General features: G+C 36.3%; 1 protein-coding gene across 1 annotated transcript in view; it reads right to left on the reverse strand.

The window, feature by feature from the left end:
- Positions 1 to 651: 651 nt before the first annotated feature.
- ptprc (protein tyrosine phosphatase receptor type C) overlaps positions 652 to 13,326 on the reverse strand; it is a 32,759-nt gene continuing 20,084 nt past the window's right edge. Inside the window, 30 exon segments of the mRNA XM_043223423.1 lie at positions 652 to 1,591; positions 2,902 to 3,037; positions 3,116 to 3,282; positions 3,363 to 3,485; positions 4,492 to 4,626; positions 4,722 to 4,852; positions 4,998 to 5,088; positions 5,200 to 5,346; positions 5,734 to 5,869; positions 5,967 to 6,124; positions 6,224 to 6,349; positions 6,454 to 6,551; positions 6,750 to 6,786; positions 7,129 to 7,196; positions 7,301 to 7,391; positions 7,480 to 7,583; positions 7,666 to 7,697; positions 7,787 to 7,889; positions 8,317 to 8,377; positions 8,483 to 8,562; positions 8,565 to 8,699; positions 8,959 to 9,105; positions 9,261 to 9,392; positions 10,759 to 10,887; positions 10,999 to 11,109; positions 11,573 to 11,764; positions 11,939 to 12,175; positions 12,286 to 12,303; positions 12,392 to 12,490; positions 12,593 to 12,643. Of these exon segments, the coding sequence (XP_043079358.1) occupies positions 1,235 to 1,591; positions 2,902 to 3,037; positions 3,116 to 3,282; positions 3,363 to 3,485; positions 4,492 to 4,626; positions 4,722 to 4,852; positions 4,998 to 5,088; positions 5,200 to 5,346; positions 5,734 to 5,869; positions 5,967 to 6,124; positions 6,224 to 6,349; positions 6,454 to 6,551; positions 6,750 to 6,786; positions 7,129 to 7,196; positions 7,301 to 7,391; positions 7,480 to 7,583; positions 7,666 to 7,697; positions 7,787 to 7,889; positions 8,317 to 8,377; positions 8,483 to 8,562; positions 8,565 to 8,699; positions 8,959 to 9,105; positions 9,261 to 9,392; positions 10,759 to 10,887; positions 10,999 to 11,109; positions 11,573 to 11,764; positions 11,939 to 12,175; positions 12,286 to 12,303; positions 12,392 to 12,490; positions 12,593 to 12,643 (3,632 nt within the window). The 3' untranslated portion in view covers positions 652 to 1,234.

Here is a 13,326-nt window from a genome sequence, read left to right on the forward strand (position 1 = left end):
TTTTTTTTTTTTTTCTCTCCTGACACTTTTTGTTGCAGGTAACTGTTTTAATCATATAATAATTTTTTTATTATAATATATATATATATATATATATATATATATATATATATATATATATATATATATATATATATATATATATATATATATATATATATATATATATATATATATATATATATATATATATATATATATATATATACGTAATGTCAATTCAGAATTTATGTCTATAGGATAATTACAGGTTTGTAAACATCCGGGATGCACGCGCATCACGGTCGGACAAAAATAGCTAGCTTTTACGGCTAGAGAACAATAAAAAGGAGAGGTACATTTGATTTTATGTAGGCATAGCTTACAAAAATAAAAAACAAACAAAAAGAAAAACCCCAAGCAAAACAAATTGGCTTCATGGACGTGTCTGCGTTCGCTTATTAGCAGGCGCCATCTTGTGGCTGATGTTAGCATTACAAATGCTCTTTACGTTACAGGCATATTCTTACGGTTTGACTTCATTTACATATTTTAGGCCAGGTTCGCGTGCACCTGACGAGGACCCAAACGGGTTAAGGAAACCATAAAGAGGGTCTGACCTGGATCGGCACCTGTTTGAAGCTTAAACAGCGGGATAAAACACAACAGCTGTATAGTTCAAGCCATCCTTTATTACTTTTTGTTAAGTTACATCTGCTTAAAATGAAGCGACTTGGAGGGGGGGAAAAACAAAACAGTGAAATGAAAGATAGTTTGATGACAGCGCTGTAGTGCAAAGTAATCTTTGCCCTTGCTTTTGGTTGCTCTGGAACATAAAAGCACTCACTTCCATCAGATGCTATCATTTAGACAATTAGGCTATGCTTTGATACAGTTTCCAAAAACAAAACAAAACAAAAAATACAATAAAAACAAGAAACATATTTTGTGGTCTTATTTTACAATACATTCAAAACGCAATTTGTTAGCCTAAGAATCAAATCATGAAGCACATCCTTTACACGTGTCAATAAACATTATCAATATGCACAGATTTCACACAAAGAGCATCATTATACAGAACTTTCAAACCGAACCCTGAGGCAGAAACGACAACAACAACAACAACAACATTTAATGTACAGTGAAACTCGTATGTAAAATAAGAATTTTAAAAAAGCATTTAAAAAACATAAAAATCTCTCCTTGACACTTGGTGTCAAATTATCTCGAACATGTTGGCCCCCAAGGACGCTTAAACCTCCAGGGTGGCGGCGGGGCCGTTGGTGGCCCCCTCTGTGCCGGGTTTGTCTCCCTCTGCCGGCGGATCCTCGGCGGCGCTGCTCTCCTCGGCCTCCTGCTCGCCGCCGGCGGTGGAGTCCGTCTTCTCGCTGCTCTCAGCGGCTTTGTTCCCTGCGGCTTCGCTCTGTTCCGCGTTGCTCTCTTTCGCCTCCGTCTGGTCAGCGGCGGCGGGAGTGCTGCTGGGCTCGTCGAGGAGCGCCGTGGTTTCGTTTATGACCTGCGCTGTGTCGTTTGCCGGTGGACTCTTCACGGCGCCGTTTTGCACCGGGAAAGCGCCCTCTAGAGCCGCGTAGATGAACTGATACTGCTCCTGTGAGGAGTTTACAAGTACTTCAGCATTTGAACGTGGACCACAAAACCAATGATGAGGGTAAATTTACTGAAAATGAGATTTATCTATCTATCTATCTATCTATCTATCTATCTATCTATCTATCTATCTATCTATCTATCTATCTATCTATCTATCTATCTATCTATCTATCTATCTATCTATCTATCTATCTATCTATCTGTCTGTCTATCTATATGTCTGTCTATTTATCTGTTTGTCTGTCTATCCGTCTGTCTATCTATCTATCTATCTATCTATCTATCTATCTATCTATCTATCTATCTATCTATCTATCTATCTGTCTGTCTGTCTATCTATCTATCTATCTATCTATCTATCTATCTATATGTCTATCTATCGATCTATTTATCTATCTATCTATCTATCTATCTATCTGTCTGTCTATCTATCTATCTATCTATCTATCTATCTATCTATCTGTCTGTCTGTCTATCTATCTATCTATCTATCTATCTATCTATCTATCTATCTATCTATCTATCTATCTGTCTGTCTGTCTGTCTGTCTATCTATCTATCTATCTATCTATCTATCTATATGTCTATCTATCGATCTATTTATCTATATGTCTGTCTATTTATCTGTTTGTCTGTCTATCTATCTATCTATCTATCTATCTATCTATCTATCTGTCTATCTGTCTGTCTGTCTGTCTATTTATCTATATGTCTGTCTGTCTATCTGTCTGTCTATGAAAGCTGAATAAATAAGTTTGGTTTGTTATATAGGAGCACTATTTGAAAATCTGGAATCTGAAGGTGCATAAAATTGAAATACTGAAAAAAAAAACAGCTTTAAGGTTGTCCAGATTAAGTCCTTAGCAACGTATACTACTAATCAAGAAGTATGTTTTGATATATTTACTGTAGGAAATATATCTTCATGGTACATGATCTTTACTTGATATCCTAATGATTTTCATCATAAAAGAAGAATCTGTTATTCTGGCCCATAGAGAGTATTGTTACATATAGACATAAAGCCCACATTAAGAAGTGAAATTTTTCCCCCCACCCTTTCTAGACCTTAGTCGGGGTAGTGTCAAAGCAGATATTTTAAGGGAATGAAAACGGCAAAACAAAGAAATTCATGCAGATTTGGAACTACTAAGACTTTTTTTTACTTTTTTAACACCATTATGAGTTAATAAAAACATTATATAACAGTTTTGAAAGTTGCGTGTTAAGAAAAACCACAGTTAGGCTAGGATCTTTGTAAAACTACAAATCTATCCCCCTTTGTTTTTAAACATAGCAAGAACTTACGAATGTTTCCACCATCCCCTGTCTCTCCTTGCGCAAGTTTTTGACCACTTGGAAGACGTCCAACAGCTTCTCTGTGTAAACGCTGTCCAAGAGGTTCCATAAGGCGCAGAAGATTCCGCTACGCGACGATCCGTTACTGAAATGAAAGTTTAGGGGAGTTTAAAATCCAGCGATCCGTCTCCATCAGGAAAAGTTCAGGTTTTGATGGACTTACTTGCAGTGCACCACTATGGGGATGTTCCGGTTCATTCTGCTGTTGTCATAATTGCCGTTTTCTCTGATGACTCTTATCATCTCTATCAACTCCTGAGTGTTCTCCGGAAGCTCTTGGCCTCTCCATTTCAGGAACTGGTACTGATCCACCTCCAAGACGTCTTTCTTCTGTTACAGGATTCGAGACGGATTCAGAAAACGTGTCTGCAGATAATGACGTCACAGATACGCAGAAGGAGTTTGCTTACCTTTGTGGACTGTATTTCCAGATGCCGTCTCACATACGTTGGGAAACTTTCTGTCTTTTTTACCTCAATTTCCATGTCCCCGAAGGTTCTCTTTTCATCTCCCCAATACTGAAAGCAATAATCCTGAAACAATACAAGGCAAATATGACTTGAAAAACTTAACAGTGGCCAGTCTATCTATCTATCTATCTATCTATCTATCTATCTATCTATCTATCTATCTATCTATCTATCTATCTATCTATCTATCTATCTATCTCTGTCTGTCTTTCTGTCTGTCGCTCTGTCTGTCGTTCTGTCTGTCTGTCGCTCTGTCTGTCGTTCTGTCTGTCTGTCGCTCTGTCTGTCTGTCTGTCGCTCTGTCTGTCTGTTTGTCTGTCGTTCTGTCTGTCTGTCTGTCGCTCTGTCTGTCTGTCTGTCACTCTGTCTGTCTGTCTGTCTGTCGTTCTGTCTGTCGTTCTGTCTGTCTGTCGCTCTGTCTGTCGTTCTGTCTGTTTGTCTGTCTGTCTGTCGCTCTGTCTGTCTGTCTGTCTGTCGTTCTGTCTGTCTGTTGCTCTGTCTGTCTGTCTGTCGTTCTGTCTGTCTGTCTGTCGCTCTGTCTGTCTGTTTGTCTGTCGTTCTGTCTGTCTGTTTGTCTGTCGTTCTGTCTGTCTGTCTGTCTGTCGTTCTGTCTGTCTGTCTGTCGTTCTGTCTGTCGTTCTGTCTGTCTTCTGTCTGTCTGTCGTTCTGTCTGTCTGTCGTTCTGTCTGTCTGTCGCTCTGTCTGTTTGTCTGTCGTTCTGTCTGTCTGTCTGTCTGTCTGTCTGTCTGTCTGTCTGTCGTTCTGTCTGTCTGTCTGTCGTTCTGTCTGTCTGTCGTTCTGTCTGTCTGTCTGTCGTTCTGTCTGTCGTTCTGTCTGTCTGTCGTTCTATCTGTCTGTCTGTCTATCTGTCTGTGTGTCTGTCTGTCTGTGTGTCTGTCTGTCTTTCTACCTGTCTGTCCATCCATCCATTCATCTATCTATACATATCTGTATGCCTGTCTGTCTGTCTGACTGTCTACCTGTCTGTCTGTCTGTCTATCTATCTGGTTTCACTGCTTGTGTGTCTGCATCTCTCTCTCTCTCTCTGTGTAGTTGTGGGATGTCGTACATTGCCGTCCTCTTGGCAGTCTGTGAGCATGACCAGTGTTTTAGTTTGTTGCTGGTACAGCATGAGCAGGAACTCCTCCGTTGTGTTTGCTAAAGGCCCTTGTGCTGTGATCAGACTCTTGTGACACCAGTAACCCTGTTGGAAAGCAATAATGAACATATCTTAATGACTATATCAAAATATAATGATATGTAAGAGAATATAGTTGTATAGTTGAATAGAGAATATACATCAATGAATGAGGCATTGATGTATTCATTAGATTCTTCTTCCTCGTCTGATGAATACTCCTCTTCATCCTCAGGTTCACTGGTCTGGTTGCCCTCAATGTCCAGTCTAAACAGGACTCTATTAAAGTCATCTGGAACAGAAATGCTCACTGTTAACTCATCTAATGATTACATATAAAGAAGTAATACATGTGTGGCTCTATATGATATATAATTTGGCAAAATGCATTTGAAACCAAGATCTGTAGACGAATAAATTTGGTATTGGTCACTGACATGGGAGAACACTTGAGTAGCGGTTTTTCTTCTTGTTGTCCTCGCTGCTCCCTGTGTTAAACGTTCTCCAGTTTTTAAATTTGGGCAGTTTCTTTATAAAAAAAAGCAATGGGAAAACATGCTGCGTTAACAGTCATATACACACGGTACAAGACATTTTAGCCAATAACAGCTAATAACCAATCAAAGGAGGAGGACAAACCTGAAACTCCATTTCAAGCAAACTAGGGCCAGTGCCGTCTTTTTGTTTGAGGGTGTTGAAAGCTGAGTGGAATTCAGACAGTGAGATCTCCGTCTCTCCAAACTGGTTGTGCTCAATCAGAGCAGTGTGGATCAGTACGTACTGGGCCTGTCACGATCAACAACACACACTGTTAAATATGCAAAAACACCTACGACCAATGTAAAATGAAGGGTGTTACAACACAATTTTCAAGTCAAAACTAGGTGTAAAATATAGGATGTTTAAAAATAAAGCAATGGGTGCAAGATACTGCAGATTTGGTCACACTAAGGACAACATGGACATTTTGAAATGAATATTTTTACAAAAATTGTATTACTTTTCCAAACGTAACTTTTAACCTTTAAGTATACATTAAATATATATAATATATATTTAACATATAATGCATTTAATAAATAATGCATTAATTAATTATAATGCATTATATTTAATATATAATGCATTAACATATAAATGCATTGAATAAATCGGTGAATAAAATCAATTCACCTCTACTTGAACCATGAGGCAACGCTGGCGACGTAGTTTTGCTACATATCCATAGATGTCCACTCTGCCCTCTGCCTCGAGAGATTCAATCATTGCATCAATGCCGATATATGTTCCTGTGCGGCCGACCCCTGCACTATAGAAAACAACAATATTCACGTTAAGCTTTATCCTCTCCACATAACCTTTCTTGCTACCGAATGTTAATAACGAGCTCTACAGTACTGTCTTACCTGCAGTGCACCACAACCGGGCCGCTGAAGAAGTTCTTGAAGGAGTTGACTCTTCTCCTGAGCTTCAGAAGCAGACTAGGGTCTCCAGGCACACCATGGTCAGGCCAGCTAATGAACTGGATATGAGTGACTTCTCTTTCTGAGGCCTTCTCTCGCTTCTGTACACACACACACACACACACACACACACACACACACGTTAAACCCATCTAAACGAAGCACATAAGTGCAAATAAGTGGACCACACACACACTTACATTGGCCAGGATCAGGTGGCGAATGATAAAATCAGGGCAGTGTTGCTCAGATCGGATTTTCACCACAAAATCGTCAAAAATCTCAGTCTCTCTGTCCAAAGATGGCCAGTATTGAGCGCATTTGATCTGAGAGGACAAACATCAACAGTCAGCGGAAATAATCGACAAATAACTAATCAAAATACCAAAGCATGAATAAATACTATAAATAACACTGGACCAAACACAACCTTATTTCCTTCCTCACAACGGGTGACCATGACAATAATGGATGACTTCTGCTCCCAAACCATTTGCCAGAAATCGCAAACAGTCTCATCCTTGGGTCCTGGAAAACACAACCAACAAAAAGTCGCAGTCTATCACTTTTAATGACCTTAATTGTTGGTGTAAACAATCTTTTCCTCATTTTACGGTTATAAGGGGACAGTAATACAGAAAGTTGGGTAAAATTGCATATTCATTGGCCGTTTTAGCTAATCACAATGTGGAATCATAACCATCAGGTCAATAAGAGGGTTTTTACCTTGGGCTGCAATGTACTTCTTTGGCTCCTGATATCCCTGTAAAGTTTAATGTGTTACAGGCACAACATGAGTTAACAATTGTATAAATAAATACATGAATATTATTTAATTGAAATTGTAAGTAGAATATGTGAATTGTATTTAAAATGCTACAGTCATATAAAGTTATATTAAAATGAGTTGAGGTAAACAAGCATGATATTATTGAAAAAAAAAAAGTTACTGCAACTTTTTATCTCTTTTTCTGGGAATTATGAGATATAAAGTTGCAATAAAAAAAAAGTTATCATAATTAAAACTTTATATCTCGCAATTCTTACTTTATTGCTTGCAATAAAAAAATCGCAATTGCAATTGCTTAAAACAATTGACCCATACCTCGATAAAGCTGGCGTTGATGTAGTCATCCTCACCACTAGCTGAGAGAGTAACCCGATTATAATCATCTGCGAATTCATTCACAAAAAGATACATTTTCTGGTTAAAATATGAAAGCTACACAAGCACTTGTTTATACTGATTTCTTCATGAAAACCGGAGTGATATTTACAAGGCAGAATGTCTACGTAGCGGTTCTTGGACTGGTTTTCCTGTTTCTTCGCTTCTTTGATGGTGTAATTGGAGAAAATGCGTGGAATGCTCTGAGGAGAAGCAGAATCTGAATGTATTTCTCATTGTATCAAAACAGTAAATGCAGCTTCTTTAGATGTATGGTATCTGGAGAATCACCTGAAACTCGTCCATAAACAGACGGCTCTCATCGGCGATCTTGGTCTTGTAAGCCTCTATTAATCCGTCGGCGTAGATGGGCTCAACTCTGCGCAGCGGTTCTGCTGGAGGAGAGGAAACGTCAGATTCTCAAAGCAGTTTACTTTTTGAATGAACAGAATGGACCGATAGGAGAGAATAGCATACGTGTGAGAAGAATCTCTTCATCCTCAGCAGCCCTGTGAGAGAAAGCCCATCAGAAACACTGAGGAACATTTACTTAAAATCATTGTGATGACAGAGTTCAGAGGGAGACTGTGACACTGACCGCTTTCTTTTGAGAATGTAAATTTTGAAGAGAACAAAGAGGAGGGCAGCTGTCGTCACAACGATTAGAAACACCAAGAATCCAACGACGGCCTTGTCATTGTCTGAGGAAGGACAATATTTGCAGATTAGACTAGGATTAATAACTGCTTCCAGTACTTTTTGTACATTTAAAGGGGCATCAGCATTCGTTTAGAAATATCTTTAGAAAGATAAAATGCAGTCATATTAGCAGGCTAATCATTTTTTTCACAACAATGCTGAGATCAGGAGCCAATATGCCTGCTTCCCAGTAAAATATATACTAGTTTAAATACTGGTCAGCATTTTACATTTGCGTATCGTTGGTCATTGTAATGAAAAAATGACGAAATACAAAATTTACCGATTTACCGAGTGCACCTTTAAAGCACTTTGAGAAAGATAAAACATTTTACATATAACAATTAAAATACTTTATTAAAAGGGAACTTTAGTAAAAGGGAAAACTTCTCGTCTAATTGGGCCAAAATGAGAAAACGTTGTTCTCACATTTAGTAGTAGCTTCAGAAGTAATGAGATCTGAAAGTCCTTCCTTATTTATGGCTGTAATCTGAAATAAATAAATGTGACGTGAAACACTGAAATTCTTACTCATGGGACTCTTTGGCTTTAATGAACGTCAGACTCTGAAAGACATTAGATGAGATTCAAATACCTTAATACCATATGTTGTAAGGTAGTAAAGATCTGAGAACTTAAACAAGCATGTGTCCTGTGTATCTTCAGTGATAGTTTTTCCATTGTATGTGATTTCAGCTTTGAATTTCCCTTTTCTCCATTCCAGACTATCTTTGGTCCATTGATTTCACATTTTATTTCAAGAGAATTGTGAGAAGCGTGAGTTACTTCAACTTTTGATTTGAAACTGGGCTCTATCAAACAGAATAAAACAAAACATATTTTAGACAAACATTGACAATATATTTACATTCAAGTAGCATTTAATAACAACATTTATGAAAATTCAGTAATGATATATATTGTGTTAATGGACTGTAAAGATTACATTATTACACATTATAGAGAGAAAATACATGGGGTTAAATCAGACTGTAGTATCCAGAAAATAACAGCAAAATGAAGAATGAAAAGAGAAAGAGATCTGAGAAAAAATTATAAAAAAAACCTTACTGTCAGAAAGTGTTTTAATGTCATCGGTGTAAATTAGATAATCTGTTTGATTGACTCTTCCAGTAATTCTGCATTTATAGGTTTTATATGGCAATAATCCAGTAATATTGCAGACTGTACTAGTGCCATTGTGTTTTTTACAGATCTCTGAAAATACAAAACATATCTGAATAAGACTTTAAACATCTGTTACCTCTACTAATATCATGAAAGACCTTGGAGTATTTTGTACAGAAAATGTAATAATGATAAGTTTTAATGACGCTGTATTGATAAAACAACAGGAAAGTGTGAGTCCTTACGATTATGATGATCACAGCTGACTGAAAAACTGTCCCATTCAATCCCTGAGCATCGATCTTCATCGAGTGAAGTCCAGGAGATTCTCAATGAGCTGCTGGATTTGTCCTGAAACCGTCCGTTCTTTTGCCAATCTTTGTCAATCAAAAGAAAAATAGAATTCAAAAACAATGCAAATAAAAAAATTCAAAACAGACAAATGTACACAAAACTCTTCAAGACTCAAAATGTATTACTTATTTGAATTCCTTATAATTTTCAGAGTATTGGATAACATTACATAGCTAATATAAACTTTTGTTAAAAACATATGACCTTTAAAATGTAACAAACGGATGAAAAATAACAGGTAATTAATTATTCATTAACTTAACTTACTACTGTTAACTGCTAAAGAAGCTGTGTTAATTCATCAGTATGTAATACAGAAATCACCTGTGTTGAGTAATAGTTAGCTAACCGATAATGTATTCTGTCATTCCTTCTGAAGAACTAATATTAATTATCTACTAGTTAAGTTTCAAGACAAATAGCTATGAAATAACTACTACTCAACAGTTAAAGAACCAGAAGGACATAAGTGGCATATAAATTAGTATATCTTCACTGTCTACATTTGCTAATTTTCATTTTCTCTCAGTCCTTGCCTTACATAAAGGAATCAAAATACTTGCATATGCACACATAGAGTGTGCACACTGTATATGAAATATAAAAACTAAAGTAATGGATCACGAGGCACTGCAGTGGTGGTGGGCTTCTTATCATAAGCTGATTTCTCCAAACACTTTTTTAGGTTCTGTGTTTAATCACCTTGTCCATATGTGATATTAGGTGTGTGTGTGTGTGTGTGTGTGTGTGTGTGTGTGTGTGTGTGTGTGTGTTTGTGTGACCGCACAGATTTAGTTTTTAACTCTTTCTCCTCTCTGCAATACCGTATCATGACAACTAATAGATAACTAACATTGGGTCTTAAGGAGGTATGACAGAATACATTAGTTATTAACTAACGGTCACTTAACACAGTCATACATTGTAATACATACTGATTAGTTTACATAACTTCCTTAGTAGTGTGTTAGGTGATAATGTTACCTGTTTTAACTTCGGTAATTCCTTATTAGTTATGCAGTAAATAAGGAATTAAACAGTATTCTAGTTAACGTGATACGGAAGGAAAAATCTAAGAAACTAAAATCACAATCTTTAGTTTAATTCATGCCTTGAAGTTTAAGTCAAATGCCCAGGTCTGGGGTTTTGTGCCATGTTCATGTTTTCATGTCTTTTATTTTGAAGTCTAGTCTTAATTCTTGCTTCCTTTGCCCTCATGTATCTCTGCCTTGTGTTTGTTCTCATTGGTTTATTGTTTGTCTCAATGTAATCACCTTTCTTTCTTTTTTTTTCCATTCATCATGACTTTATAGGTAAATATTCCCAGGTGTGTAGGGAGAGAGAGAGAGAAGGAACTGAATCAGTTCTGTCTCTTTAACAGGAACTCACCGCATGTTATTTTAAAGGAGAGCTCTTGACTCTTGATGGGTTTCTCATAAGAATATTCTCCAGTGCAGGTGTACTGTGTGTTTGGTAATAATGACACTGAATCATTTAAACCATAACTTCTGATGTCTTCTGAACAATAAAGAAGAGAAAACTCATCAACTGATTGTCTGTTTAATCATCAATAGAAATATAGTATGATTACAATAAATTCACAGTCATTGAACCATTCCCAGTACTTACTGTTCTTGTGGTTGGTGCACTTGATGATAAATGGATCACTACATAGTGCAGGTTTATTAGTCCATTCAAACTGAGAGGGAATAGTTTCTTTGAAGTTTATCTGAGGCTTGACTGAAACAGAAATATTCAGATTGTTAAGAAATTTTTCGAGTCACATCACAGAGACACTTCAACATAATGACTATGAATTTGAAATAAGGTAAAAAGTAGAATTAAAATTCAAGTAAAATGATATCATTAATGAGTTTGCTTTAATTTTGTTATGATACACAAAATTGTTGTGTACTTGTGCACAAAGAAAAAGATATTGAACAGATATTAATAATCAATGTTTGAAATGCCATCTTTAGGAATATATAATTCATATCATTATATTTAATACAATAATTGAGCAATTAATGTCATTAAAATTCCAATAAAGTCTCTTGTGTATTTGACCAATTCAGATGAACTGAAAGTCAATTCAAGAGAGTTTGATTCATTAAATATTCAACATTATTCTACAGACATTTGAGTTTAAAGAGCAGTAAAAATTAAGCATGTTTTTAAGAAGAAAAGCATATTAAACACCAACCTGGAGGCAGATCAACATTCATTGTGTATTCACATGTGTCCAGTTGAACAGTGTGTGTAGAAGAACAAGAGTTTTTCTCCGTTCTTTCAACACATTCAGTCAGATTCCATTGAATATCATTGAATTCTCCTTTCAGACACACTTCAGTATCTGTCACGCTTGACACGACAGCTCTTGAAATATTTCCTTCTTCTGTACAAACATTAAGAGACACATTTAAACATGAACATCACTGCTTTATGTAACTAAATATTAATCAGTTAAGTGTAAATCAAACTGGATCTTTTTAAAGTGTGAGGTCACTGTAAAATATGTCCCATTTCAGGACCTTTTAATTCATGAAGAAATCTTCTTTTTCACACTTACTGGAAGTAAAGCTGTTTCTTTCACTGGGTTGACATTCATCTACAGTGACGATGTACTCAGTGCATGGTTTTAACCATTCAAATGGTATTTTAAAGGCAGTTTGGTTAGATATTTTCTCAGCACGGATCTCTCTGAGCTTATCCTTTATCCTGATCGTGTAAGTTTGGTAGTCAGAGCCATTGATATTCACCACATAAGCTGTGGTTTTGTTCTCGATCTCCATAAGACTGTACTGACCTGTGTGTAAGAGCATATGAACATTCATAAATTCATGAGAAGCAAACCGTGTTGAACAACACAATCAAAGCTGACTTCACACAACAGGAGCGATATAAACAAATACTCACATTGCCTCTCTTTGGTACCTGAGAAAAGCACATATTTACAAGTTAATCATCATAAATCAAGCAATGTTGTCCAAAAAACATCAATAATTCTCTCAGAGGGTGTTACCCGGGGTGTTGGTGTGTGTGTGTAAGGTTGAGGAGGGTTGCGTGGAGGTCAGGAGTGTGATGGTGGTGTTTGGAGGTGAGATGATGTCTTTTTGAGTTGCTAGTTGACAACAGAAGAGTTAAATATGATTTACCAGACTACAGATGTACTGCAAAAAGTTCAATTAACATATAAATAATGAAAACAGAGGTGAGTCATTACCTGGACCTGGTGATAGAGGGGTTTGTGTAGGAGTGTCTGCGGGTGAGGGGCCTGTTTTTAAAGTTCATGAAATTTATCATAACTTTATAGTAATTCACATGTAACAGGGTTTCTAGTTGCTTATTAGTATCCATATTCTCAGAATATTAGCCATGTATTAGTAATAATTTGAACATATATTAATGCCTTATTCTACATGACCTTAATCTATATCCCTCCTACCAAACACCTAACACCCAACAACTACCTTAATAACTATTAAGCAGGAAATTAGGAATTTATTGAGGGAAAAATCATAGTTAATAGTGAATCTATTATCTATTCTGAAGTGTTATCCACAAATATATACAATTTTGTACTATTATATTTCATATATAAAATGGTAAATTACACAATTATAAATTTGGACTAAATTGAAGTTGCACAATCTCTGATGTCAACAATAACATTTATGGAAGGTATAGCTTGAAAAACTGTGTGATATTAGTAAAATATTTGTAATGTTTAAATACAAAAATAATATTAGAATAATATAAAATTAACAATAGAATTATTAGGATAAAAAGTAACACGGTGCACATGGTAAACAACCACAATGCCACAATTTTACAAACTTGCCACATGTTTTTAAATGAGACTGTAAAAAGATTTAGTTCAGCACAGAATAAATGACTGTTGGAAGACTATTATATATTCACCTACAAGCTTCATTAACTGATGAAGAGGCAGACAAG

The sequence above is a fragment of the Puntigrus tetrazona genome, chromosome 22 (assembly GCF_018831695.1).
Source record: "Puntigrus tetrazona isolate hp1 chromosome 22, ASM1883169v1, whole genome shotgun sequence".
Lineage (NCBI taxonomy): Eukaryota > Metazoa > Chordata > Actinopteri > Cypriniformes > Cyprinidae > Puntigrus > Puntigrus tetrazona.